The following is a 27521-nucleotide window of genomic DNA, read 5'->3' as shown; positions in this document are numbered from 1 at the left end:
CTCGGCGGACACGGACACAACTTCTAGAAAGCGCCCACCCTAGAGCGAAAGCACTTCTCCCAGGAAAGAGACCCTTTCCGCTGAAAATCCCCAAACCCGAGACCCGACACTTTCTACCGAACAAAAAGCTTGTGTGCCGGCAAGAGGGGGTGGGAAAGAGCGTGGCAAGAATTTGCGCGGCTTTCCGCCTCCTCCTCGGAGCGCGCCCAAGTCTGCGGCCTCGGCGCCCGGACGCTTCCCCTCCCACCCGTCGGGGAGCCGCCGCGGCGAGGAGAGAAGCGGGCTCCGGGCACGTCAATCAGCCGCGTCCGCCCGCCTTCCGTCTACACCTCCCCTCCCTTCCCCCCCTCCTCCAAAAAATAAAGGCAGAGAAAGAAAGGGAAAAGGAGGCGACTGATGCGGGAACTCGTCTCCAAGGGGGCTCCTGCTCCGACCCCGGGAGGCCTCACGTCCCGGACCCGGCGCGCCGGCGGACGGCGGGAGCGGGAGCGGGAGGCCGCCCAGCAGCCGCCCGTCGCCGGGTCCTCACGGCGCGTCCGCCACGCTCCGGCTCCCCGCGAGGGTCGGCGCCGTCCGACCCCGCACTTCGCCAAGGCCCAGCGGCCCGCCGCCCGGAGGCGCGGGCCAAAGTTGCGCAAATTGTCCCACAGCTGGCAAATACTCACCGGCCGCCGCGGGACCCGGGGGTGCGGGGGTTTTCGGGAGTTTAAGGCCAAGAAGCCACGCGAAAGGCGGGCGGAGGCGAAAGGGCCGCGAGCTGCAGTGGCGGCGAAGCGCGGCGCTCGGGCTGGGCTGCGCGGCGAGGTTCTGGCTCCGCCGGGGACTGTGCTGCAACAAAGGACTTCCGCTGCCGCACAGCCGCGCCTGCCGCACCGCACTGAGCCGGCCCCGCTTACGCGGCGACTCCGGGTCTGCCCACCAGCTCGCCGCGGCGTCCGCCAGCCTTCCCCTCCCTCTCGCCCGCCCACCCACTCCGCCGCTGGCTGCTAGGGGCACCCGCTGTCGCCTGTTTGTTGCAACAAGTTTCTGCGTCGGGCGCTGAGACTGGCGCAACCCGCACCGCGGGGGCCGGCGCGGCCGCAGTGGACCACCCCTCCTGCCCCTCTCCCCGGGGTAGGCGTGGGACCTCCTCCTCCCGTTTGCACAGCTGCCTGGGACGGGGCTCCACCCGACTCCCCGAGGGCTGGATGTGGCTTTCCCCCTCCGTCCGCAGACCCCTGCCCGGGGGGACCAGCAGCTGGGCCCTCCCTCGCGGCGCTTCCCGGGCGTCCCGGCACCCTCGCCCGGTCCCGGACCTGGCCAGTCCGTCCGGGGTCGCCCGTTCCCCACGCTCCCCTCACCCTGCTTTCCACGGGCCCGTCGGCCTCCGGCTTTGAGTCACTTCCCCCGCCATGCCCCACCCCGCCCAGCCCGCCTCCCCCTCCCAGGCTCCCGCGGCTTGGCGTCCCTGGCCCCGCGCCCTCATCACTCTTCCCTCGGACACGCGGGCGCGTCTTTCCCCAGCCCCACTCCCGCTCTGAGGGGGCGCCCATGATTTTGCACAGCCTGGGGAAAGTCCCCGAGTCACGCGGGCGTGTGGGACGCCTGTAACGCTGAGGCTCGCCCCCACGCTTCCGCCTACAGAGTCACGACTGGGGACTGTGGCGGAGGCGCCGAGCGCGGGCCGACCCCCTCCTGGCCACTGGACCGGGCGGGCGGGCGAGCTGGCACGTAAGCACGCACGCACACTCCGGCCACGGCGCCCCTCGTTCGCGGCTACCCGGCGCGGGGTCACGTGGGCCCGTCACGGGGCGGCCGGCGCGGGAAGCCGCGCGAGAACGGCCCATGGGGTGCGTGAGCCGGCGCCGCCGCGTGACGTTGGCGGCGCGGGAGCGGCCCCTCCCGCATGGAGGAGCCCGCTGGCCGCCGCGGCGGCGTCTGGGTAAGCGACGCGGCCCGGCCCCCGTGGGCTGCTCCAGGCTCGGTCCCTCCCGCCGCGAGCCGCCCGGGGCGGCGGCGGCCTGCAGCTGCGCCGGTCGCGGGACAGATGCAAGTAGCTGGGGAGACGGGTGTTTTGGGTCCGTTTGACATGTCAATCAGGGCAAAGAGGAAAATGGCAACCGCGAGGGAGCGCTGGGCCGAGGATGCCCGAGCCGCCCTCGCTGCCCGCACGAGGCCGTGGTCGGGGCCTGGCGCAGGCTGGGACGGCGCGCGAGGGCGCCCGCTGCAGACCGGGCTGCGAATCCGCGCGAGCAGCCCGACCTCTCTCGCGAGTGGGCGCGTTTCCAGGTGCAGCCTGCGAGCGGCCAGTGTCTTCCCTCTCCCCCACCTCCTTTGTGATTACTTTGTTTCTCGAGCAGGAAGTACCCCTCCCGACTCATGATTCATTTCTTTCTTTTTTCATATTAATCTCATTCTGAGCACATCCAGGTTATCTTTTTAAAGCTTGCCCCAGGTTTCACTTTCCTCCCCTGGCTCGCGCTCACTGGGAGAAAACAAGCTGCTCCAGCAGCCCCTGGACCGCACCTGGACCTTGACAGCAGCTAACTTGTTTCCTAAATTAACGCCTGGTTCTCCCCAAGGGATTACATCGGGCATGCATTCTCTTGAGATGATATCAAGTCTTTTTGGTAAAGCTGTTCATTCTCACAGGATTTTGCCAAGTGTGTAGAGTACACTTTGCAATCACAGATTTTTTAGCTGCAAGGGACAGTATAGAACAATCCAGTGCATCCCTCTTGTTTTACAGATGAGGACACCGGCCTAAAGGGCAAGCGTGCCGCTTGATCGAGGTCCTGCACCTCTTGAGTAAGTGGACGCGAGGGCTCCGGACACCTTGGTCATTGTTCTCTCTGCCACACCAGGAGTGCAGTGCCAGTGTAATCCACTCATAGAGACTATCTGTCAGAGGTGATTATACTTGGCTTGATCCAGAGTCTTGAGAAATCAGATTTGGCCAGTGTGTGATGGCTTTGGTATTTTTAAGAAATGGGACTGGCACTATTTCTAGGGGAAATAGAATGGTTGTAATGTACTTTGAAGCTCAAAGCTCTCCCCCCCACCCCCCTCCACCCCCCATTCAGTCCTGTTCACTGCAAGAATAACCAACATTTGCAGCGCTGTTTGCTTCCATAAGGTTAAGGCACCAAAATCCACTTTAGCAATCTGTTATGTTTTAATTAAGAATAAACTGTTAATCCATTATCAGAATCAGCTCTTTAATAGGGACCAAAACAATGATGGGTGGGACATAGAATAGGTGAGTACTGTGGCTGGGAGGTTATTAGGAAGCAGTGAAACATCACAGGCACAGTCAGCAAAAAGGGAGGGAGGGACCTCACCAGACTTGCTACACCTTTTTGCCCAGCCCTGCCCTGAATGTTTTATGTGGAGGTAGTGGAGATGGATCCTGCTCAGGTTTGGTTGCTTTTTATTAAGTACCTGCAGTGGCTAGCTGCTTTCATAGATGAATTTCTTATACTTACCAAAAGGAGGTAGTATTGTCTCCATTTTTCAAACAAACCAGGAAATAGGCTCAGGGATTTACTTGGCTTCAGTGATACAGCCATTTGCAGTAGAATTCAAGCCTAGATCCCTTATCGCCCCGGTCTAGTCTGTGCTCTTTTGCGCAGACTATATCTCACTACCACTTCAAGCCAGGAAGGGGATGAGAGAAATCGCCTGTGGCTGATTTATTGGCGCCTGTGGTTGCCCAGAGAGGCTGAGCAGGACTTTCAGCTGCCCTCTGTGCCTGAGAAAGTGGAGCTGTGTGCTTCCACCCTATCTCCTGAGGGGAATATGAAGGAGCCAGGCTGTCTAGCTCTGGGGAGGAGGGGCCCAAGTGCCTTGGCCGTAAAATATCCTGGTGAAGGCTGTGCTGGGAAGCGTTGCATAATGCCCTCCCCACCACGGAACCAAAGTGATTTATTTGCAGTGGTCTGTAGGTGCTGCTTGACCGTCTTGTTCAAGCAAAACTGGCCCATTTTAGTAATAACAGGGCCAGAAAACAGTTGGGGGTTTTATATGATTGCAGACTTTTTTTTTTCTCGTCTTAAAAAAGCAATGCAGGTGCTCTTATCTTGATAAATTAAAAAGTACTTCTACACCACTTCCTGTGCTCCCTTTATGCTCATTTATTCCAAATTGCATGTGAACTTCAGTCTTTCGATAAAAGAATACTAAGAAAAACGCTGCTTCAGTTTATAGTTACAAGCACAGACTATGGAGTCAGGTCTAACTTTTGATCCCCGCTTTATACCATTAGCTAGTTGTGTGTCCTAAACCTAGGTTTTTCCTCATCTGTAAAATGGAAAGAGAAAGAACACATGTAGTCACGGTGAGGATTAAAAGAGATAGTGTACATAGAGCACTTAGCACGGGCCTTGCTCATGGTACTTACTCATTCTCATAGTAGCGATTGGTAACTTGAACAGTATCATTCCCTCTAGGATAGGAAAGATGACGATTTGAACTTGCTTCGGGAGAGTGGAGGAAGAGGAAATAAAGTGTTTGAAGCAACATCCGTTTCAGGGTTATTGACTGAATTTATTAATACTTCTTTCCCTTTGCTAGCAGGAATTGTTTTTTTAATCTTATCTTTAGAAAAAGTGTTTAGTGTAGTGTTAGTAGTTATTTTTTGGAATTTTTCTTATTCATTTCTTCCCTGGTTACAAATCAATATACAATGATTTCTTGTTCCTTCTGAAAAACCCTAGACACTTGAAGCAAAGGGTTTTATTAGCCCATGTGGATAATGTGAAATGCAGTCTTCTTCTTCTTCTTTTTTTTTAGTGGACTAAAAAGAATCTTTTCCTTTTCTTCACAGGTTTCTGATTTTTTTTCAAGGTCCACTAGCACTTTGCATAGACTGGTGTTAGCATTTTTGTTTGCCTGGTGCTGTGGCTTTATCAGTCATCCCACATGTTGGTCAGATGGGGGTTAGAGATGTGATATAGGCTGTCTGTGTCTGCCAGCAGGTGGTAGGCCCCAAACTAACGTTTCCCTGTTCCGTTAAAGGTTTCTAGAGCGTAACTGATCTTCCTGTGTCATCTGCCATGATTGCTTCTTACCCTCTACTGTAATATTCTCAATGATTTTTTACAAGCAGATGCCTAGAATTACTGCAGACCTTATCTCAAACAATATTCTCAGATTTGGAATTTCCACATCAACTTTTAGATATTATGAAAATAGGTGTAATGGTGTATAAGAGTAAATATCACTTTCTCCTAAATACTTTTTAAAAAGAAGTCTGAAAATGGTGTGTTCCTCCTTTGTTCCCACTGCCCATCCTACTAGCTTGGGAGCACTTTTTTTGCTGTTAATCCTCACCTGACGATATTTTTCCATTGATTTCTTTTTTCTTTCTTTCTTTCTTTTTTTGTTTAGAGAGAGGGGGAGAGACAGAGAGAACCATAGATGTGAGAGAGACACATGCATTGGATCCATTGGTTGCCTCCCCTACGCACCCCAACCAGGGCTGGGGATTGAGCCTGCAATTGACCTGCGTGCCCTTGAGCAAAATCTAACCTGGGACCCTTCAGTCCATGGACCGATGCTCTATCCACTGAGCCAAACCTGCTAGGGGTGGGAGTACTTTTGTTTCTTAATGTGGCTAACTGGTTAGTTTAAAGTTACAATTAAAATTATAATTGTTGATTTTTGTTCACTTGATGTAATGGTATTATTCCCACATTTTTAGCACTTCTTACGAAGTTGCTTCTTTTTCTCTGTGAAGTAGTCTCTAAAGCAAGCATGTCAAACTCACAGCCCTCGGGCTGCATGCAGCCCATAACGAATATTTTTGCGGCCCAGCCAACATAACGGTATGTAAGAAACGTTTTAATAAGAATTTCATAACTTAATTTTTATACTGTCCTGTTTTACATAATTATTAATAACAAACTCCAATGTTCGCTAATGACTGATTACTATAATCATGTTGCATTCATTTCCTTTTCGAGCCCGTGCACCATTTCTCTCCACTAACACTAGCAGCGAATATTTTACCAGCCGATTGCCATGTCAAGTCTTGGACTGACTTGTTTGGTGTGTGCAACAGGAAATATTTCGCTTTCGGAGAACAAGAAAAATAGGTTTATTTGCGTTACGCTTATTAATTTGTGCAATTATTCAGAAAAAATATTAATTTTTATTAAAATGTTCTATTATTTTATGTTAACGATTACTCATTTATTTCAGCCCTTTGTATTCAACATGTCTCTATCGAAATAAACCTATGTTTCTATGAAAATTGAAGCTTTTGTTTTTTTTGTGGCCCACATAAACTTAAACCTTATTTATTTGGCCCATGTAAGCCTTTGAGTTTGACATGCTTGCTCTAAAGCAGTCATTCTCAACCTTGGCTGCACATTAGAATCACCTGGGAATCTTTTTTTAAAATCCTGATTTCTGGGCCTCATCCTCCGGAAATTCTGTTTCTTTGTTATGGGGTGGGGCCACAACATTAGTTACAAAGAAACAGAATTTCCGGAGGATGAGGCCCAGAAATCAGGATTTTAAAAAGATTCCCAGGTGATTCTAATGTGCAGCCAAGGTTGAGAACCACTGCTCTAAAGTTTCTAATGCCGTGGCTCTTAATTGAGGTATCTTATTAGAGTCACCTGCGGAGCTTTTTAAGGAAGGCTCAGTGCTTTATCCCCAGCTATTGTGTTTGGGTTAGTCTGGAGTAGAAATTAGACTTCAGTACAACTCTACATGGAAAGTTTTATAATAGTCAGAAATAAAAGCCACTATTCCAGGATAAAATTATTTCTGCAAACATTCTTTGTCTAGGTTACACCTTCACAATCATATGAAAGTACCATTAAAAAGTTTAAATCATTGTATAAAACCTTTTATCACGTGGCAGTTTGATTATCTCTGCTTTTACCTTTTTATTTATAGCCATGAGTGAGTATCTCAAAAAAGCTGTACACATTTCTCTGCCAACTTTCCTGTCTCCTTGCCTTAATTAATAATAAAGTCACAGAGGTAGGAACCACAGAGAAAATATCTAAGACTATTGGTTTTCCACAGAAATAAATGTCTTACCTTTTTTTTTTTTTTTTAAGATTCTTACAGCCTGAGACAATGAAAAGCTATGTATTCCAGGACATTGTTCTGTCTACCCTAGGTCTGAGAGTCATCTAACATACAATAGATTTTTTTTCAATAAATAAAAATCAAAGATACTGAATATCAAGCTAACTTTGAATTAAACAAATGTAAATACTAATATAAAGCTGTTCTAGTTTACTTAGTTTGAACTAATCCAGAGTTAATAAAATCTAGTAAGTAAAGAAGATTTTTGTAGTCTCAAATAATGCTAACCCCATTGTAGTACAAATACCACTTTGATAGCAGATAAAGCATTTTAATATGCAGCACTCATATTTTTGGCTCTAGTATTTGTAAGTATAATAAAATGATAAATTATTTTTCTGCAACCTCTCTCACATCTTAAAACTTCTACCAAAAATTCTCAAATGTAACTTCTAAGATCTTTCTGTATGCATAAGAAACTTTGGCTATTCCACATACTAGAGAAAATAAAATTGATGATCAAAGAAACTATGAGCAAAGGCTACATAAAAAGCCTAGCCAATAAATTGCAAAGTGGGTTGTATTAGGAAATGTTTTTAGTAACTTTGTGATGGATTGGCTTTATTGACCTGAGGTAAAATCTGGTTATTTTGCCTTCAAATAATCAAAGGTCTATCATTATGAAAACAAGTTGGAATGAATCTATTATGTACTAGTATATAAGTTGTGGGTTGTTGACTTTTAATACATCTGAATTTGTTTCATTTCATAAACTTGGAAAATTTATCCCTTTATTTCAATCATATTTGTAAAATCTGCCATCAGTATATATGTTGAAAGTTCTAGAAGGGGGTTTTGAAGAAAGGGCTTTGAGTTTAAAGTCATACTTGAAGTACTACCAGCATCATTTAATAACTAGTTATCTGACTTTGGGTACCTCTCCCACCTTCTCGGAGCCTGTGGTTCCTCAACTATAAAATGGAACTAATTTAGTACCTGCTTTGTTACTGCGTAGAATCAAAATAATATAGTGTAGGGCAGATTTCTCAAAATGTGGTCCTTTGATGCCCTGACTGGTTTGGCTCCGTGGATGGAGCATTGGCCTGCGGACTGAAGGGTCCCGGGTTTGATTCCAGTCAAGGGCATGTGCCTTGGTTGTGGGCATGTCCCAGGTGAGGGGTGTGCAGGAGGCAGCTGATTGATGTTTCTCTCTCATCGATGTTTCTGACTCTCTATCATTCTCCTTTCCTCTCTGTAAAAAATCAATAAAATATATATTTTTTTTTCTTTTTTTCTTTTTTTTTTAATATATTTTTATTGATTTTTTACAGAGAGGAAGGGAGAGGGATAGAGAGTTAGAAACATCGATGAGAGAGAAACATCGACCAGCTGCCTCCCGCACACCTCCCACTGGGGATGTGCCCGCAACCAAGGTACATGCCCCTGACCGGAATCGAACCCGGGACCCTTCAGTCCGCAGGCTGACGCTCTATCCACCGAGCTAAACCAGCTTTGGCAATAAAATATATATATTTTTTAAAATGTGGTCCTTGGAGGTTCCTGAAACCGTTTCAGTGGGTCTACAAGGATCTCTCTTTTGCAAGGCCAAATTCTCTTCATATATGTGAACCAAAACATGGCAACAGATTGAAAGGAGAAGCATAGAAAAGAACCCAGCTATATTTTTTAAAGCCAGGTATTAAAGAAGATTGTAAAATAGCCCTAGCCGGTTTAGCTCAGTGGATAGAGCATTGGCCTGTGGACTCAAGAGTCCCAGGTTTGATTTCGGTCAAGCTCATATGCCTGGTTGCAGGCTTGATCCCCAGTAGGGGGCGTGCAGAAGGCACCCGATCAATGATTCTCTCTCATCCTTGATGTTTCTATCTCTCCCTCTCCCTTCCTCTCTGAAATCAATAAAGATATATTTAAAAAATAAAAAAATAGAAAAGAGGATTGTAAAATATAAAATAATGCCACCCTTCTCACTTTAAAAAATGTTTTAGAAAAGAAAATGTATTGTTTATGTTATATAATGGGTTTATTGTTATAAATAAATTAATTTTAAAATTCTCACCTTTAATTTTTCGTATAGTAACTGTTGATAAAGAACCCACATGAACAACAGCTCTTCCCAGTCTGTAATACTTTTCTTAAGGGTGTAAATGGATGCCTGGCCGGTGTGGCTCAGTGGTTGAGTGTGGACCCGTGTACCAAGAGGTTTCCAGTTCAATTCTGATCAGAGCACATGCCTAGGTTGTGATCGATGTTTCTCTCTCTCTCCCTTCCTCTCTCTCTCTCAAAAAAATTTATATATATATAAATATAAACATATTGTTTTAAATATAGTTTTATTGATTTCAGAGAGGAAGGGAGAGGGAAAGAGATATAGAAACAATAATGAGAGAATCATTGATCAGCTGTCTCCTTCATGCTCTCTCCTGGCTGGGGGTCGAGCCTGCAACCTGGGCATGTGTCCTTGACCAGAATCAAATCCAGGATCCTTCAGTCCACAGGCCAAGGCTCTATCCACTGAGCCAAACCAGCTAGGGATATATATATATATATAATTTTTTTTAAGTAAAAATGGATTTTGAGACCAGAACTTTTTAGAACTGCTGATCAGGGGGAATAGCTGAATAGTTTCTATTAAGGTTGAGATTTATAAAAGTTTATAGTTTTACTGAGATAAAAACTATAAACTTGAAAAAAAAGTCTTGAAAACTACCAGATGTCATCCACAAGTGACAAAATGCCTGCAGAAACTGGAATGAAGACTATACTTGGAAGAAGGGAACAGCAGTGGATAAATTTCCATTTTTATGGCTTTTATCCTGAGAGAAGGCCCCAGTTGGTGACATGAGGGGATGGCTAAAACTGGAATAATAACCGGTAATCTTATTGGCTTGAAGAAAGGAGGACAGAGTTCAGAGTGACCACACAGCTGGAAAGTAAGTAGGAAAACCTTAGAAAGGATGAGTGAAAGGGCTGAATACTGCATATAAACTCAGCTCAAATCTCTAGCCAACCCCTAAACTTACACATGTGTTGAACAGCCTTTAAACAGCATACCTAACACTGAAATATCTGAACCATAAGGAGACAGAACTTGGAGTTTAAGTCCAGCCTAGTTAATTGTCTGCAAAAACAAAAACATCAGTACTCTTTGGAAGACTATTATAGAATCTAAAGTCTTTAGTAATCACAGTGCCTAGGACAGTGGTTCTCAACCTCCTAATGCCGCGACCCTTTAATGCAGTTCCTTATGTTGTGGTGACCCCCAACCATAAAATTATTTTCGTTGCTACTTCATAACTGTAATTTTGCTACTGTTATGAATCGTAATGTAAATATCTGATATGCAGGATGTATTTAGGCGACCCCTGTGAAAGGGTCGTTCGACCCCCAAAGGGTTGCGACCCACAGGTTGAGAACCACTGGTCTAGGCTATTACCAAAAATGAATACTCATATAAGAAACAGATTAATTATCGCCCTAATTAATGGAGATTAACCCCAAGATGACCCAGAGGTTGGATTTGGCAGAGAAGATCTAGAGCAGCTATTATTACTATGCTTATGGATGTAAAGCAAAATTAGGCAGTAATGTGTGAACAAATAAAAAAATCTCAACAGAGAAATAGAAAGTAACAGATGAAAATTTTTGACCTGAAAATACACTGAAAGGTTAAAGTCAGTGGTGCATGGGCAGGCTAAATAGTTCAGACGGTGAATAAAGAAAAATTGAATTTATTTAAGGAAAAGGGGTTGCAGGATGGGGATATCCAAAGGGAAGGGCTACACAGCACTGAGCCAGAGGGTATTGAGCCTATTATGGCAGCAGAAATGCTTGAGTGGGAAAAGGAAGGGCAAAAAAGAAGCACCAGGAGAGCCTAGACTGGGCTGCTTTGGCTCACTGAGAAGTCAGAGAAAAGGGGGCCTTAGAAATAGGCTCAGGGGATTAACCCAGGATGAGCTGCCCATTGTTCCAGGTTGCTAGTCTCATGGGGTTCCTTAGAGTTTGGGGGAAGGAGAGGGAGAAGGGAATGGCACTAGATGCTCCTTGGAGGGAGAGGGAGCACTGGATCCTTTGTCCTGAGCATCTCTCTCTTTCAGGTGGAAATCCTAGGGGAGGTCCCAGGGAAGGATCTTAATTGAATATTCATCAGCTTTCCAGGTGTGCTCTTTCCAGGTCGTGGTCTCCAGTGATTGGTTGGTGCCAGGGCAGGGTCATTAGTCAATGTGGCTGGTCCTGAGGCAGCCACTGTGTCACTTGTCTGGTTTTGCTGATCTTCTGGGCCTGGAGCTGAAATACAACTGAGGCCTAGATGTTACCTTTTTTTCTTAATTTTTAATTTTTTTTTTTATTGATTTCAGAGAGAGAGAGACATCAATGATGAGAGAGGATCATTGATCATCTGCCTCCTGCACGCCCCCCTACTAGGGATCGAGCCTGCAACGCAGGTATGTGCCCTTGACCAGAATCAAACCTGGGACCCTTCAGTCCACAAGCCGATGCTTAGTCCACTGAGCCAAACCGGCTAAGGCTAGATGTTATCTTCAGGGAGGGAAAAGATCAAGGGTCCAAACCACATGACCAGTGATATACTAGGGGAGGATAGGTTACCCTGGGGGCAAGGTTCTTGTTTTCCTAGTTTTGCCCCTTGCTAGGTTATCCAGGGCTCTCTGCCCTGTAAGTTTCTGTACCTGGCCCATAGTCCTTGTTCTGCTCATGTCTGATAATATATACTATCTGCAATAAAAAAAATTCACTGAATGGATTTAATAGGTAAGAAATGACAAAGTGAGTGAACTTGAAAATAGAAATTCTCTGAAGCAGAAAGAAATAAGTATATGTGAAAGTTCTTTATAAACTTCAGTGCTCTATGTTAGCATTAAGGAATTATTCTAGGTTCCTTTCAAGGCCCAAACTTAACCTCTTCCCTTTGCATGTGGACTGACTTCTAATTTGTAAATCAATGACATCTAAAAGAATACTTTTGAATACTCTCTCCTCACATTGACCATTTCCTCTCCACTGTCAGAAAAAGAAACCCCTCTTTTCTCCATGGCTAACTGCTATGCTTATACTTTCGATTGCATTCCTTCTGGCTTCTCGAGGTGCCACCCCCTCTTTAGCCTGAAAGTTATCTTCAATCTGCAGCAACCTCAATGACCTATCTTACTTGTACCTACCCTGTTGGCTGCTGCTTTCCAGTAGAAACTTGCAGTCAGATATTTTGCTTTTGCTGTTTTCCCAAATTGTTTTCATAGGTCACCAGAAACCTTTTGGTCACACACTTGGTGTTGTAACAGGCTTCATCCCGTGTTACTCTGCAGCATTTTCCGTCATTGCCACCTCCTCTTGCCAAGGTTCTCACCTTTCCCTCACCTCTCTTATCCTCCCCCAATGACAGTGTATTCTCTTATTTCTCCTCTCCCGCTTATTGTATCTTTTCTGTGTTGTTCAAGGATTTATTCTTACCTTATTTTCTCTTCGTTTACGCGATAGTCCCATTCACTCCGGCAGCTTCAGCCTTGTCATTTTAGTGGGCCTCCTCTCCCTCTCCAGCCCTGCTCTCTCTAGAGCCTCAGACCAGCATATTGTCCCTGCTCTGATCACTAAACACGTGTACTCGGATGTCCTAAGTGAACACTTGAACTCAGTGTGTCCAAAGTGAAACTTGACTCTTACCAAGCCAGTTTCTGTGTCTCTTCTTTGGCATTCCGAGACCCTGCCTTTATATCAACTCCTGCACATGGCAGTTACTCTGCAAATATGACCTGAAGGAATGAACAGTCTTCCAGTTACCCAAGCTGAATTCTGAGACTCACCTTTGACTTGATCTCTGGAGCTGACCACATCCAATCTGCTGCCAAGTCACGCCAGTTCTACGTCTGGTGGATCGTATTCTTTCCTTCATTTACACCATTACTTGGATATTGCAGTAGGCTCCTTGTTCTTCATTTCTCCATGCCTTCCACTTACTAATTTTTTAAAATATATTCCAACTAAACTGACTAGTCTTGACTCAGAAGCCAAATGATGGTGGTGGTGATGATGAGTGCTATTTATTGAACACTTCCTATGGGACCACATTTCTAAGTGCTTATATGCATCATCTTAACAACCTGTGAGGTAGATACCATAATTACCCATATTTATAACTGAAATGGAGGACTAGAGAGTTGTGTTTGGTGAAGACCACACAACTAAGTGACAGAGCAAGAATTTTAATCCAAGTTGCCTGATTCCAGAGGTCAGGCTTTAACTACTACACTGTTCTCCCTCACAGAAAACATCTTAACAGACACACTGGAGTACCTTTTAGTTTATATTCAGTGAGCTAGCTGACCCCATCTTGTTATTCACTTCCTTTTGTGCCCTGACTGGGGTCTACCTACTTTTGTTTTTTTTTTCTGTGCCAAACTGAATTCTTCAGTTATCTATATATTTATATCCCTCCCTGTAATTCTACGCATTCTGTTTTTTCTGCCTGCAGTGCTATGTTCACCTTCTACCTATTCGTCTAAATCAGTTCAAATGGCTTATTTTCCTTTGGATTTCCTGTTATTTATTCTCCCTCACATAACTTGTTCTCTGAGCTGCTCTATGGCACTTGTCACTTCATGTTGTAATTACTATGTTTTATCTCCCCTGTTAGCTTTTAATCTTCTTGATTTCAGCATCTATGTATTTTTTTCTGTCCCTATGCCTTGTGCAATGCGTGCTTTCAGATATTTTTCTTTATTAAATTTCTCTTCAATAAATATTTTTTCAATAAGTGAATTTTACTGTTACTCATACACCATTAACCACAATATTTTTTTATATGTGGCTTTTTAGTGTGCCATTTTCATTTCCATATGGTTCAGTAGTTCATTCTATTAATGTACTGTGTGTGTGTGTGTGTGTGTGTGTGTAGAGAACTGGTGAAAATGTTTATGGTCTGGGGGGATTTTTTGGAGACAATTTATAAGGTTAGTTTAAGGTACTTCAATTTGACCCATTTCAGAGAATCTAAAATCCCCAGTAGGGGACATGCAGGAGGCAGCCGGTAAATGATTCTCTCTCATCATTGATGTTCCTCTTTCTCTCTCTCCCCCCCCTCCTCTCTGAAATCAATCTCTCTCTCTCTCTCTCTCTCTCTCTCTCTCTCTCTCTCTCTCTCTCTCGGCCCAGTGCACAAAAATTTGTGCACTCGGGGGAAAGGGGGGCGTCCCTCAGCCTGGCCTGTGCCCTCTCACAGTCTGGGACCCCTCGGGAGATAACGACCTGCTGGCTTAGGCCTGCTCCCGGGTGGCAGAGGGCAGGCCCAATCCCTAGGTGCAGCCCCTGGTCGGGCTCAGAGCAGGGCCGATTGGGGAGTTGGGGCGCCTTCCCCTGTCATGCACAGAGCAGGGCGGATTGGGAGATTGCGATGCCACCCTCAGTCACGCTCATGGTAGGGCCGATTGGGGGGTTGGGGCACCGCCCCCTGTCACACTCAAGGCAGGGTTGATGGGGAGGTTGGGGCGCCACCCCCTGTCACACAGCAGGGCCCATCAGGGGGGTTGAGGCTCCGTACCCTGTCATGCACAGAGCAGGGCCCATCGGGGTTGGGGAGCTCCCCCCTGTCACGCACAGAGGAGGGTCAATCAGGGGGTTGAGGAGCTCCCCCCTGTCACTCACAGAGTAGGGCCGATAGGGGAGTTGGGGCACCACCCCCTGTCACACACAGAGCAGGGCGGATCAGGGGGTTGGGGCGCCACCCTCTATCACCCACAGAGCAGGGCCAATCGGGGTTGGGGCGCCGCCACTGTCACACTCAGGGCAGGGCCGATGAGGAGGTTATGGCTCTACCCCATCACACACAGAGCAGGGCCTGTGGGGGGGAGGGGGGGTGTTGGGGCACCGCCCTCTATCACCCACAGAGCAGGGCCAATCGGGGGGTTGGAGCACCGCCACTCTCACACTCAGGGCAGGGCCGATGGGGAGGTTATGGCTCTACCCCGTCACACACAGAGCAGGGCCCGTGGCGGGCGGGGGGAGGGGGTTGGGGTGCCGCACCCTGTCACACACAGAGCAGGGCCGATCAGGGGGTTTGGGTGCTGCCCCCTGTCACACTGATCCCAGTGCCGGGAGGCCTCGCGGCTCCGCTGATCCCGGTGCTGGGAGGCATATTACCCTTTTACTATATAGAATAGAGGCCTGGTGCATGGGTGGGGCTGGCTGGTTTGCCCTGAAGGGTGTCCTGGATCAGGGTGGGGGTCCCCACTGGGGTGCCTGGCCAGCCTGGGTGAAGGGATGATGGCTGTTTGTAGCTGGTCACACACCCTTCAGGGTGGGGGTCCCCACTGGGGTGCCTGGCCAGGGTGAGGGGCTGAGGGCTGTTTTCAGGCTGGCGGGTGACGGAAGCTCCCAACCGCTCCTTTTTTCCTTTTTTTTTTTTTTTATTCTGGGCCAGCTTTAGCTTGAGGCTTGGCTCCAGCTCCTAGGCCTCCGCTGCTGCAAGTAGGTTTCTGGCCTTTGCTTACAATGTTGCGATTCTGCTGGCTGAAGTCTGGCGGTATTTGTTACAATGTTTCTTAAACGGCTGGCTCAGAGGCCTGCAGCTGCAGGCTGGGAAGGTTGGTTTCCTCCGTCACTGAAGCAAGCAAGCCTCATGTTAGTTTCAAGCTGCCTGGCTGCCCGTCGCCGTCTTGGCTGACAGTTAATTTACATATCTCGCTGATTAGCCAATGAAAAGTGTAGCGGTCGTACGCCAATTACCATGTTTCTCTTTTATTAGTGTAGATATTTTTTTTTAATGAAGGTAAGTTCTTGTTGGAGCATCATCCTGTACACCAAACAGTCTGGGTTTGATTCCTGGTCAAGGTACATACCCACATTGCAGGTTCAATCCCCAGTCCGAGTGGGTGTGGGAGGCAACCAATTGATGTTTCTCTCTCTCTCTCTCTCTCTCTCTCTCTCAAAATATAAATTAAAATTTTAATTAATTAAAAAAATATATCCTCAGGTGAGGATTTAAAAAATTTTTTAAAATAAAATAATGCAAAATAAAAAATCAAGGCCTGGAGTGGGGTGAGGGTAGGGTGGAAGGGTCAAAAAGGGAGAAAATGAGAGACATCTGTAATACTTTCAACAATAAAATAAAAATTTAAAAAATAATAAAATTAAAAATTAGGGGAAAGGGATTACATGTAGGTACAGTGGGGCCTTGACTTACGAGTTTAATTCGTTCCGTGATGGAGCTCATAACTCAAATTACTCGTATGTCAAATCAATTTTCACCATTACAATGAATTGAATGCTGGGCTGATGTTGCGTTCACTGTGACGTTCGCTGCGCCAACTAGCCGTGGGGTATCTGAAGCTGGCTCGTAACACGAATTTTAGCTCGCAACTCAAAGCAAAAAATCGGCCGAGAGATGGCTCGTATCTCGAAAAACTTGTTAGTCGGGACACTCATAAGTCAAGGCCCCACTGTATATATTTATGATATAAAATTTGCATAAAAGGTTTTGTTTTAAGTTTAAACAGTACGGTTCCCTCCACCCTTAACTCCCTGCTCCCTCGTTTTCCTCCCAGGAACAAACATTTTACTCCAAGTATTGCTGAGACTTCCCAGGGCCCCTTGCTGTCTAATCCTGACTATTCACTCGGCTCCTCTAGTTTGTGTGTCATGTTCTCTGGGAGGTAGAGAGGGAGGACATTTGAGTCCTGGAACCCATTGCCTGAGTTTGAATCCTTTGCTCTGCCACTCACTAGCAATGACCTTGGGTAAATTAACTCTCTGTGCTGACTCAGTTTCTTCATATGTAAGATTCATTGAGTAGTCCCTTTCTCATTCAGTTGTACTGAGAATTAGTGAAATATTGCTTGTCACATAGGAAGCTCTATATAATGTTAGCTATTTTTATTACATTATCAGTCACTCAGCTGTCTGCTGCTCAAGCTATTGCCAATGCCCAGATAGCTAACCCCACAGTCTAATCACTCACTTGCTTATCCCTTGGACTCTCTGGCTAGGAAGGAAACTTCAGTCTCTGTTTAGGTCTGCTTTTTTAGAGGAGGTTCTCCCAGCCCCCCAGTGGTGCCCTCTATACCATAGCTGCCTTCTCCCTAAAGCACCAGGGTTCTCTGAACAGTGGGGTGGAGAAGGTGGTCAAGCACAGCCTCCCACCTTTCTGGAGCCACAGCATTCTTGAATGCCCTGGTGCTCACACTAGACTTCTCTGCCAGAATTCTTTTGCATGTTCTTCCTTATGCATGATTTTTCCCTGAGACTAGTGCACCCATCCGGCATTCTACTTCCGTCAGGACTCTCCATATTTATTGTCTGAATCCAGTTAAGATCAGGGTTTAGGTTCTTTCCCATGAGACTCCCAGGCCTCATGTAAATCAGGGGATGTGGCTTGACATCTATTTTAAGGGCTCCTGACCTTACTGTGACTGATAAGTTTCCCAAACATTGTATGGTAGTTAGGGCACCAGTGGACCCCTACGCACACCGAGGACCCCTACGGAGCAGACACCTCTAGCCCAGCCAGGACACACTGTTACGTTATTAATATTTATAGCTAACATTTGAAGAGCATTTCAGTTACACAGTGCTTTTCACCTAACTTCTCTTAGCTCTGAGGCAAGGGTCAATATCCCATTCCCATTTGTCCGGTGAAGAAAACTGAGGACTAAAAACATTGTGGTTGCATAGATAAAAGAGGACAGGCCTGCCTTCTCCTGTGTCACTCATACCAGGCTACCTTCTTACCAGACGAAGAAAAGCCATAAATGTTTATGGTTTCAGTAGAGTTGATACCGATTGTCATATTAGGAGGATTTAGTGTTAGTGTTTGGGGTGAAATTAATAGAAAATTGTTGACCAGTATGCTGTACAGCTGAAACTATTACAAAATCACACACACGCATACACGCACACACGCACGCACGCACGCACGAATGAGAGAGAAGAAGGGATAGAGAGAAATATCAATTTGTTGCTGCACTTATTTATGATTCATTAGTTGATTCTTGTATGCCCTGACTGGGGAATCCAACTGGCAACCTTGGTGTATCAGGACGACACTAACCAACTGAGCTACTCAGCCAGGGCGATATAAAATAATATGTAGTATAAACTGTAATTAAAAATAAAAGAAAATTGTTGCCCTAGCTGGGTGGCTCAGTTGGTTGGAGCATTATCCAATACACCAAAAGGTTGCTGGTTTAGTTCCAGGTCAGAGCACATACCTAGGTTATGGGTTCCATCCCTGGTTTGGGTGTGTTTGGGAGGCAAGTGATCGATGTTTCTTTCTCACATTGATATTTGTCTCTCCCTCCTTTCCTCCCTTTCTAAAATCAATATCCTCAATAAGGATTAAAATAAATAAAATTATTGAATAATTTTACTTAAATGTAGGTCTCCTTGTACTCAGGCTTATGTGAACTGTAGCCAATTTTGTAATTAAAATCTTTATATTCTCCTTTTTCTTAGAGCCACAATGGACACAGCTAGCCATAGCCTTGTCCTTCTGCAGCAGCTGAACATGCAACGAGAATTTGGTTTTCTGTGTGATTGCACAGTTGCTATTGGAGATGTTTACTTCAAAGCCCACAGAGCAGTGCTTGCTGCTTTTTCTAACTATTTCAAGATGATATTTATTCACCAAACAAGGTAAGGATGTGCTTTTGCAAATTTGAAGAGTTTTAATACTGTGGTATGTCTAAACCTTATTATAACATCATTTGGGGGAGTCTTGTTATGGGGTCACATAAGAAAAAAATTTTGTTATATATTTTTTATATATCAGTAATTAAATGCAGTGTGAAGGATTCATATTGGAAGATAAGAATAAAAACAATAATAGCTCAAATTTATTGAAGGGTTATTTTATACAAGCACTAAGTATTTACCTGATGTAAATTATACTATTGTCCATACTATTTTAGAGAAAGGAAATCAAGGCTCAGTTGTTAAGTAACTTGCCCATCCAGGATTATACAGCTACTAAGGCTAATAAGTTAGACTCAAACGTAGATCTGTGCTGTTAAAGGTCTGTGCTCTTAATCACTAAGTTGTTGATTTATATTCCATAACACTTTCATATCAAGGTTTCGATGTCATAATTCTACTCACCTTATATTCCATATTACAGTTCAAAGGTCATTTGTTTCAAATATTTTTTCTAAAAGCTTTTTTGAATTTAGCTTACCCCAATAGAATAGGTATGTAGGCAGAGGGCTGGGAAGTGGTATTCACATTCTGAGGTCTTGGTAAAGAATAGCTTTATTCTATCCTACGTTGAAAGTGATAGAACAGTCTATGATTTTTTAAAAAGTCCTTACACGAAATACTTAGGATTCCAGCCTCAATTATACATTTTTAATTTTATTTATTTGTTTTTTGAAAGTTAATTTTCTCATTTTTTTAAATCCTCACCTGAGGATGTGTGTTGTTTTTTAAATTGATTTTTAGAGAGAGAGATAGAAAGAGAGAGAGAAGCATCAATGTAAGAGAGAAACATCAATCAGTTGCTTCCCGTTCGTGCCCCGATCTGGAATCAAACCCACAACCTATTGGTGTATGGGATGATGCTCCAAGCAACTGAGCTACCCGGCCAGAGTTCAATTATACATTTATTTAAAGTGTTCATTCATTCAACTATTGATTGAGCACTTACATGTTAGGCACTGTACCAGACCCCAGCAACAATATCAGTTATACTCCCTGCCCTTGAGAAATTTATAGTCTAACTAGAGGCCCGGTACATGAAATTCATGCAAGGGGGTGGGGGGGAGGGGGAAGGAGTCCCTCAGCCTGGCCTGCACCCTCTCTAATCCGGGACCCCTCAGGGGAGGTCCGCTGGCTCCTAACTGCTCCCCTGCCAGCCTGATTGCCCCTAACCACCTCTGCGTCAGCCCACACCACCATGGCTTTATCCAGAAGGATGACTAGAAGATGTCCCGTTGACCTGGTCTAATTAGCATATTACCCTTTTATTAGTATAGATAGAAGAGTAATGAATGTAAAGAAAATAATTGCTGTGTAATTGCTCTCTGTACCTCAGTTTCCTTCTCTGTAAAAACACTAGAATAACGTACCTACCCATGGTGTTGATAAAATAAATGGACTAATAAAATTAAAATGGTTAGAAAAGGAGCTTTGCACTGTTAGTGTTATTAATAATTATGTAATAAGTCTATAATAGAAGTGTTGCACAAGGTAAAGTGGAGTGTCAGCAGCCCTATTTTGAGAAGATTGGAACAGGTTTTACTGGTACAGAGGCCCTAGATTTTAAAGGATCAGGAGTTGTTTTACAGATATTGTAGAAGAATGCAAGAATGTTTATTGAAGGTAGAGGAAAACATGCATGAAAAATGCAGATATGAACCAGTCTAGATCAGAATGATTGGAACGTATGGCACAAAGTGGCGAGGAGGTTAGAGTTGGGGACAAGTAATGGGTAGCCTTTTCTGCCATGCCAAAGAGTTTCCTCTCTGTGTCAATGCAGAAACTAGATTAGAAACACTACCTTCATATCAGTCTAATTTGAGAGCTATGGGTTGGCTCACCTCTTTTTTTTTTTTTTTTTTTTTTTTTTTTTTAAATATATTTTATTGATTTTTTACAGAGAGGAAGGGAGAGAGATAGAGAGTTAGAAACATCGATGAGAGAGAAACATTGATCAGCTGCCTCCTGCACACCTCCCACTGGGGACGTGCCCGCAACCAAGGTACATGCCCTTGACCGGAATCGAACCTGGGACCCTTCAGTCCACAGGCCGACGCTCCATCCACTGAGCCAAACCGGTTTCGGCATCTCTTGTACCTGTTGTGTACCAGGTACCTTGCTAAAGTAAATCCAGGAGATACAAAGGTGGCAGCCTGCTGTGTGTTATCTCTTGAGCAGTGAGAATCTTCAGCTAACAGAGCTCTGTGCTGATATAGAAAACACCTGCCACAGACTGTGAAGTGAGTCAAAGCTAAGAGTGAAGCCCAGAGGGAATCCCAACATCTCAGGACTAAAGAAATGGATTGTCAGCATACTGACACCAGTGCTTTCTGATGCACTCACACAGACTTTTGCTTCAGGGGAGTCCATGGACTGATTCCATTGTTCCTTGACATCCAACACTTCCGTCAGGTTGTCTTTATCCTAATTTTTCAGGGTGTTTCCTGATTCCTTGTTACACGGTTATTTCCATCTGTTATCTGAATTCTAGATTCATATGTAAAAAATTGGCTTGGGACTTATTTTAAAGCTTTTCAAAGTTATCCCTGTATTCACTTGTGATTTAAAGAGTAGATATATTAATATAGTTTGGAAGACAAAATAAGGTTAGCATAACTTAAATTCTAAATATTACCAATTTCAATGTACTCTTTAAATTTTTAAAAATATTTTCATTGTGATAAAATATATATAACATAAAATTTGTCATTTAACCAGTTTTAATTGTACAATTCAGTGGCATTAATTACATTCCCAATGTTGTGCAACCATCACCACTGTTTATTTCTAAGGCCTTTCGTCACCCCAGAAACTATATCTTTTATTTATTTATTTTTTTATTTCTTAAAGTATTACAAAGAGTATTACACATGTCTCCTTTTTTCCCCCCTTGACATTCCCCCTGCCTCCCCCACCCCCCAGTGTCTTGTGTCCATTGGTTATTCTCATATGCATGCATACAAGTCCTTCAGTTGATCTCCTACCCCCCACCAACCCTCCCCAGGGTTCCCACTGTAGTTTGACAGTCTGCTCAATGCTGCTCTGCCTCTGTATCCATTTTTGTTCATCAGTCTATAATGGTCCTTATTATCCATAAATGAGTGAGTTCATGTGGTATTTTTCTCAGCTTCCCAGGGGCCGTCTCAGTCTCACAGGGGCCATCTCAGCCTCACAGGGGCCATCCCAGCCTCACAGGGGCCGTCCCAGCCTCACAGGGGCCGTTTCAGCCTCACAGGGCCCATCTCAACCTCACAGGGGCCGTTTCAACCTCACCGAGGCCGTTTCAACCTCACCGGGGCCGTCTCAGCCTCACCAGGGCCATCCCAGCCTCACGGGGGCCGCCTCGGCCCTACGGGGGCCATCTCAGCCTCACAGGGGCCGTCTCAGCAACACGAAGTTTGGCATTCTGTCCTTTTTTGGGTGGCTCCTTGCTAGACAAAATCTCCAGGCGTTCCTGGTGGCTGAATATCTGGTATGCTTGCTTGGATTTCGTTTTCTACCAAGTGCACAGACTGCCCGTCTGCCGTCTCCCAGCGTCCCATGTGAGACTGGATCTGGTGGACCTGCCTGTGCGTTTGCTGGTACAGCGGTTCCACGTTGCCGGCCCAGTCGGATCCGGCTCCGGCTTCCTCCGAACCTGATTCTGCTTCTTGAGTGTGTCCCTTATGTGTGCGAGGAGTTGAAATCTGCATTCTGCTGGGCTGGGCTGCAAAAGCACCGGTGGTTCCCTTTGTGCCACTGGCACAGCTTGGGTGGGGATGTAAATTGAGTAGGGCAGGGTCCCCGGGAATCACCAGGGCAGAGCAAGGGGCAATGGTGTCTCTGTGACTCCTTGCCTCTCCATGACTCCGTGTCTCGTGTCCCCGAGTGCCCGCGAGCAGCTCCGCAAGACAGCCACTCTCACTCTCCGGCCCCTTGCAAGGCTGTCCTGCCTCTCCCGTAGGTGTCTGGGACCTCAGGATCCCACCCTAAACAAGCTCAGTGGATTTGAGAGTCTGCATCCCCTTCCAATTGAAAAAAACCTCGCATCCAGTTGCAGCCCACCTGACTCGCGACTCCACACCTCTGTTCTTGGTGAATCACCAGGGCGGGGCAAAGGGCAATGGCATCTCCGCGACTCCTCGCCTCTCCGCAACTCCATGTCCCCGCGTCCCGAGCCGAGCGCCAGCGGGCAGCTCCGCGAGCAAGCCACCCTCACTCTCCGGCCCATTGCAAGGCTGTCCCGTCTCTCCCCGTAGGGGTCTAGGACCTCAGAATCCCGCCCCAAACATGCTTAGTGGACTCAAGAGTCTGCAGCCCCTTCTGATCGAAAAAAACCGTGCATCCAGTTGCAGCCCACCTGGTGTGCGACTCCATACCTCTGTTCTTGGAGCCTCTGCACAACCTACTCAGTTTCAATGCTCTTCTTTCTTTCCTTCTAGTTGTAGAGCTTCCACTGGGCCAGCTTTCCCATGGTTCTGAATGATAGCTGTTTGTCTTATAGTTGGTAGTCTCGATGTTGTTGTGGGAGGCAGCACACACAGGTCTGTACCTTACGCCACCATCTTGGTTCTCGAGAAATAATCTTACTTGAAAAAAATAAAAGAGGATATGAAAATGTCCAATCAAAAGATGATAAGCATCTGAAGAGACATGGTTTGTGATTCTAGAAATGAAAAACGCTAATTAATTAAGCCCATACTTCCCACTTCAGAAACTATATCTTTTAAGTAACCATTTCTCACCACCACTCCCACAGCCTCCTGGTAACCTCTAAACTACTTTCTGTCTCTATGAATTTGCCTATTCTAGATATTTCTTATAAGTGGCATCATACAAAACTTGTCCTCTGGTATCTGGATAATTTCACTTACCATATTTTCAAGGTTCATCCATGTTGTAGCATGTATTAGAACTTCATTCCATTTCATGACTGAGTAATATTCTATTGTATCTGTGTGCCACATTGTGTTAATCCATTCATCTGTTGATGGACCAACTCTTGGGTTGTTTCTACCTTTTGGGTAATGTGAATAATGCTGTACTGAACATGGGTATTTATTTGAGTCCCTATTTTTGGTTATATACTCAATAGATTTTTTAAGTTCTTCAAGAGCAGGATACCTGTTTTCTTTGTAATTTTTCTACTCCCTGGCAGCTAGTATCACTTAGGAATCACTACATAAACATTGAACTAATCAGGATATCTGTCTCTTTCATAACTTTCGGTAGTAGATTAGAGACATGAAGACTGGTTGCTCGGCCATAAAACTGGTATCCAATGAAAGTTTAAACTTTTGTTGCTGTGTTTCATCAAGGCAAATTGCTAAGTTTGAACTTCTTAGGAAAAAATTGCTTTAGCCTAAGACTATATACTGTTAACTAAAAGAGTAACTAGGTTGTTTCATTTTGTGTGGGTCTGTTTTTTATTTTTAACAGTGAATGCATAAAAATACAACCAACTGACATCCAGCCTGACATATTCAGCTATTTGTTGCACATTATGTACACGGGGAAAGGACCAAAACAGATTGTGGATCATAGTCGTTTGGAGGAAGGGATTCGCTTTCTTCATGCCGACTACCTTTCTCACATTGCAACTGAAATGAATCAAGTGTTCTCACCAGAGACTGTGCAGTCCTCAAATTTATATGGCATTCAAATCTCAACCACCCAAAAAACAGCTGTCAAAGAAGGGCTGGAGGTCAAAGAAACGCCTTCCAATAACAATGGAAACAGAGCTGCTGTCCAGGGTGACCACCCCCAGTTGCAGCTTTCTCTTGCTATTGGGCTGGATGATGGCACTGACCAGCAGAAGGTCCATCCTGCAGCCCAGGCCTTGGAGGAACACCAGAAGCCTCCAGTGTCCATCAAGCAGGAGAGATGTGACTCAGAATCTGTGATCTCCCAGAGCCACTCCTCATCCTCATCCGAGATGACAGGCCCCACGTTCACCGAAAGTAGCATCAAAATTCACTTATGCCATTACTGTGGAGAACGTTTTGATTCTCGTGGTAACCTAAGACAACATCTCCATACCCATGTGTCTGGATCTCTCCCATTTGGCGTCCCTGCTTCCATTCTGGAAAGTAATGACCTTGGTGAAGTGCACCCACTTAATGAAAATAGCGAAGCTCTTGAATGCCGCAGGCTCAGCTCCTTCATTGTCAAGGAAAATGAGCAACAGCCTGACCACTCAAACCGGGGTACCACAGAGCCTTTGCAGATCAGTCAAGTGTCTTTGATCTCCAAAGACACAGAGCCAGTAGAATTAAACTGTAATTTTTCTTTTTCAAGGAAAAGAAAAATCAGTTGTACCATCTGTGGTCATAAATTTCTCCGAAAGAGCCAATTGCTGGAACACATGTATACACACAAAGGTAAATCTTACAGATATAACCGATGCCAAAGGTTTGGTAACGCATTAACCCAGAGATTTCAGCCATATTGTGAAAGCTGGTCTGATGTCCCCCTGAAAAGTTCTCGCTTGTCGCAAGAACAATTAGACTCATCTTGTGCCTTAGAGTCAGAGCTCACACAAGAAAATGTGGACACTATCCTAGTTGAGTAGCAGTTTCTTCAGAATTTTTATATCAGTTCTGACAATTCACATGCATTTTTTTATTCATAAATTATTTTCCTCCTCAAGTTCTGTTAACTTTTCTTCTTTACTATTTATTGATAGTTTTAACATTGTAATATATTAATTCATGGTTTTTAAAATAACCTTCAATGAGGGCTGTGAATGTCTTATAAATTAATTCACAATTTGGAAATCAAAAATCAATGTAGTAATATGGGACTTTAGAAATAAAGAGTTATTTATAGAATTTCTAAGTTTTTCCAGGTTGTAGAATCAGTAAAATCAAATTAATATGAAGTAAATGAAATATTTTTTACAGAATACTCTACACTGGCACTTTTGGCTAATGTTTCACATGAATAAACCCCTAAAGAATTATTTTTAAATATTTTCTGCCATATAGAAAATTAATAGTTATTTTAATGCATAACAGTTATAATGTATAAAATGTGTTTTAAGCATAGCTATACCAAATCATGAGTAGTTTTTAAATTATGTTTTACTTACTAGCTCTGCAACATTTTACATGGCTTTTATTTACCTTTTAACATTGTGAGCATACCTCATTCTTAATAGAAAATATTTTAGTTAAAAAGAGAGAAAAGGAGCAGGGTCAGACATAAAAAATCCTAAAGAGTAACAGGTACATACACAGAGATGACCATATGAGACAGAGATTCAGATAGATCTGCATTGACTAACACCCCAGTGTTATTACCTTAATCCAATGTTTTCTTATTTTTTTAAAATATATTTTTTATTGCCGAAACCGGTTTGGCTCAGTGGATAGAGCGTCGGCCTGCGGACTGAAGGGTCCCGGGTTCGATTCCGGTCAAGGGCATGTACCTGGGTTGTGGGCACTTCCCCAGTGGGGGATGTGCAGGAGGCAGCTGATCGATGTTTCTCTCTCATCGATGTTTCTAACTCTCTATCTCTCTCTCTTCCTCTCTGTAAAAAATCAATAAAATATATTTTAAAATATATATATATATATATATATATTTTTATTGATTTCAGAAAAGAAGGGAAAGCAAGAGGTAGAAACATCAATGATGAGAGAGAATCATTGATCGGCTGCCTCCCACATGCCCTCTACTGGAAATCGAACCCACAACCCGGGTATGCCTGACCAGGTAGCAACCATGACCTTTGAGGACATTTTCTGACAGCATCAGAGTTCAGTCAGGAGGGACCTCAAAGAATAATCCACCTCATTCTAAGGGTGTAAAGGTTTTCTCTGGGTAAATTGAGGTTAGCTGAATTATGAAGTGGTAAATTTTTCTTGAGGGTTGAATGAAGAAAACCATTGGGCATTGTCTAAAGGAGTCAAGTTTCTACCTTAGACAAGTGAGTAAAGCTTCCTGGGGTCAAGACTGATATGTGCTGAGAGCAAAATCTATCTATGGATATAGGATCAATTGTATTGTGAGTAGTTAAAGTAAATGTGTTGCCCTTTGGGGTCAGAACTTTAATCTTTTATTTATTTTTTTATTGATTTCAGAGAGGAATGGAAAGGGAAAGAGAAAGAGAAACATCAATGATGAGAGAGAGTCATTGATCAGCTGCCTCCTGCACACCCCACACTGGGGATTGAGCTGACAACCCAGGCATGTGCCTTGACCAGGAATGAAACCATTACCTCCTGGTTCATAGGTTGACACTCAACCACTGAGCCTCGAAGGCTGGGCCTTTATCAAATGTTAAATTTAAATCACTTAAGTAATTATTCTAACTCATACTGTTCTCAAACATTTCATCTCATAGGATGAACACAAATATTAACATTGATTTTCATGTACAGTGGGGCCTTGACTTATGAGTGTCCCGACTAACGAGTTTTTCGAGATACGAGCCGTCTCTTAGCCGATTTTTTGCTTTGAGTTGCGAGCTAAAATTCGGGTTACGAGCCAGCTTCAGATACCCCACCGCTAGTTGGCACAGCGAACGTCACAGTGAACATCACAACATCAGCCCAGCATCACGTGTCTCACTCGTTCACTTTAAGCGGTTAGCTCTTAGTAGAAGCATCAGTGTTGTGCTCGCATTTGTGCTTGCAGTTATTTTGCAAAACTTCGTTTTTTCAGCCATGGATCTGAAGAAAGTAAGTGCGAAGGACAGTGCTGAGAAGAAGAAGCGGATGATGTGCATTGAATTAAAGAAAGAAATTATCAAAAAACATGACCAAGGTGTGCGTGTGATCGACTTGGCGAAGCAGTACGAGCGTAGC

General features: G+C 44.7%; 2 protein-coding genes across 6 annotated transcripts in view; one reads left to right on the top strand and one right to left on the bottom strand.

Moving 5' to 3' along the window:
• ZBTB1 (zinc finger and BTB domain containing 1) overlaps positions 1-801 on the bottom strand; it is a 31358-nt gene extending 30557 nt beyond the window's left edge. For all 3 annotated transcript variants that reach the window (XM_036309755.1, XM_036309747.1, XM_036309736.1), the window contains exon 1: positions 666-801. The gene's annotated coding sequence lies outside the window, so the exon portion shown is untranslated. The remainder of the gene's footprint in view (positions 1-665) is intronic.
• A 619-nt stretch (positions 802-1420) lies between these two features.
• Positions 1421-27521, top strand: ZBTB25 (zinc finger and BTB domain containing 25). 3 transcript variants are annotated; one of them, XM_036309711.1, is made up of 5 exons: positions 1421-2028; positions 18496-18675; positions 24151-24917; positions 25009-25091; positions 27379-27521. In XM_036309711.1, exons 1-5 carry the CDS (start codon positions 1886-1888, stop codon positions 27388-27390), a joined length of 1185 nt encoding a protein of 394 aa, XP_036165604.1. In that variant the 5' UTR covers positions 1421-1885; the 3' UTR covers positions 27391-27521. The 3 variants fall into 3 exon arrangements, with proteins under 3 accessions (XP_036165604.1, XP_036165595.1, XP_036165586.1); XM_036309702.1 differs by lacking the exon at positions 27379-27521 and having other exon boundaries at positions 25009-25276; XM_036309693.1 differs by lacking the exon at positions 27379-27521 and having other exon boundaries at positions 24151-26138.

The sequence above is a fragment of the Myotis myotis genome, unplaced genomic scaffold (genome assembly GCF_014108235.1).
Source record: "Myotis myotis isolate mMyoMyo1 unplaced genomic scaffold, mMyoMyo1.p scaffold_m19_p_1, whole genome shotgun sequence".
In the NCBI taxonomy this organism is placed as follows: Eukaryota; Metazoa; Chordata; class Mammalia; order Chiroptera; family Vespertilionidae; genus Myotis; species Myotis myotis.
This window is presented reverse-complemented; position numbering and strand designations above follow the sequence as displayed.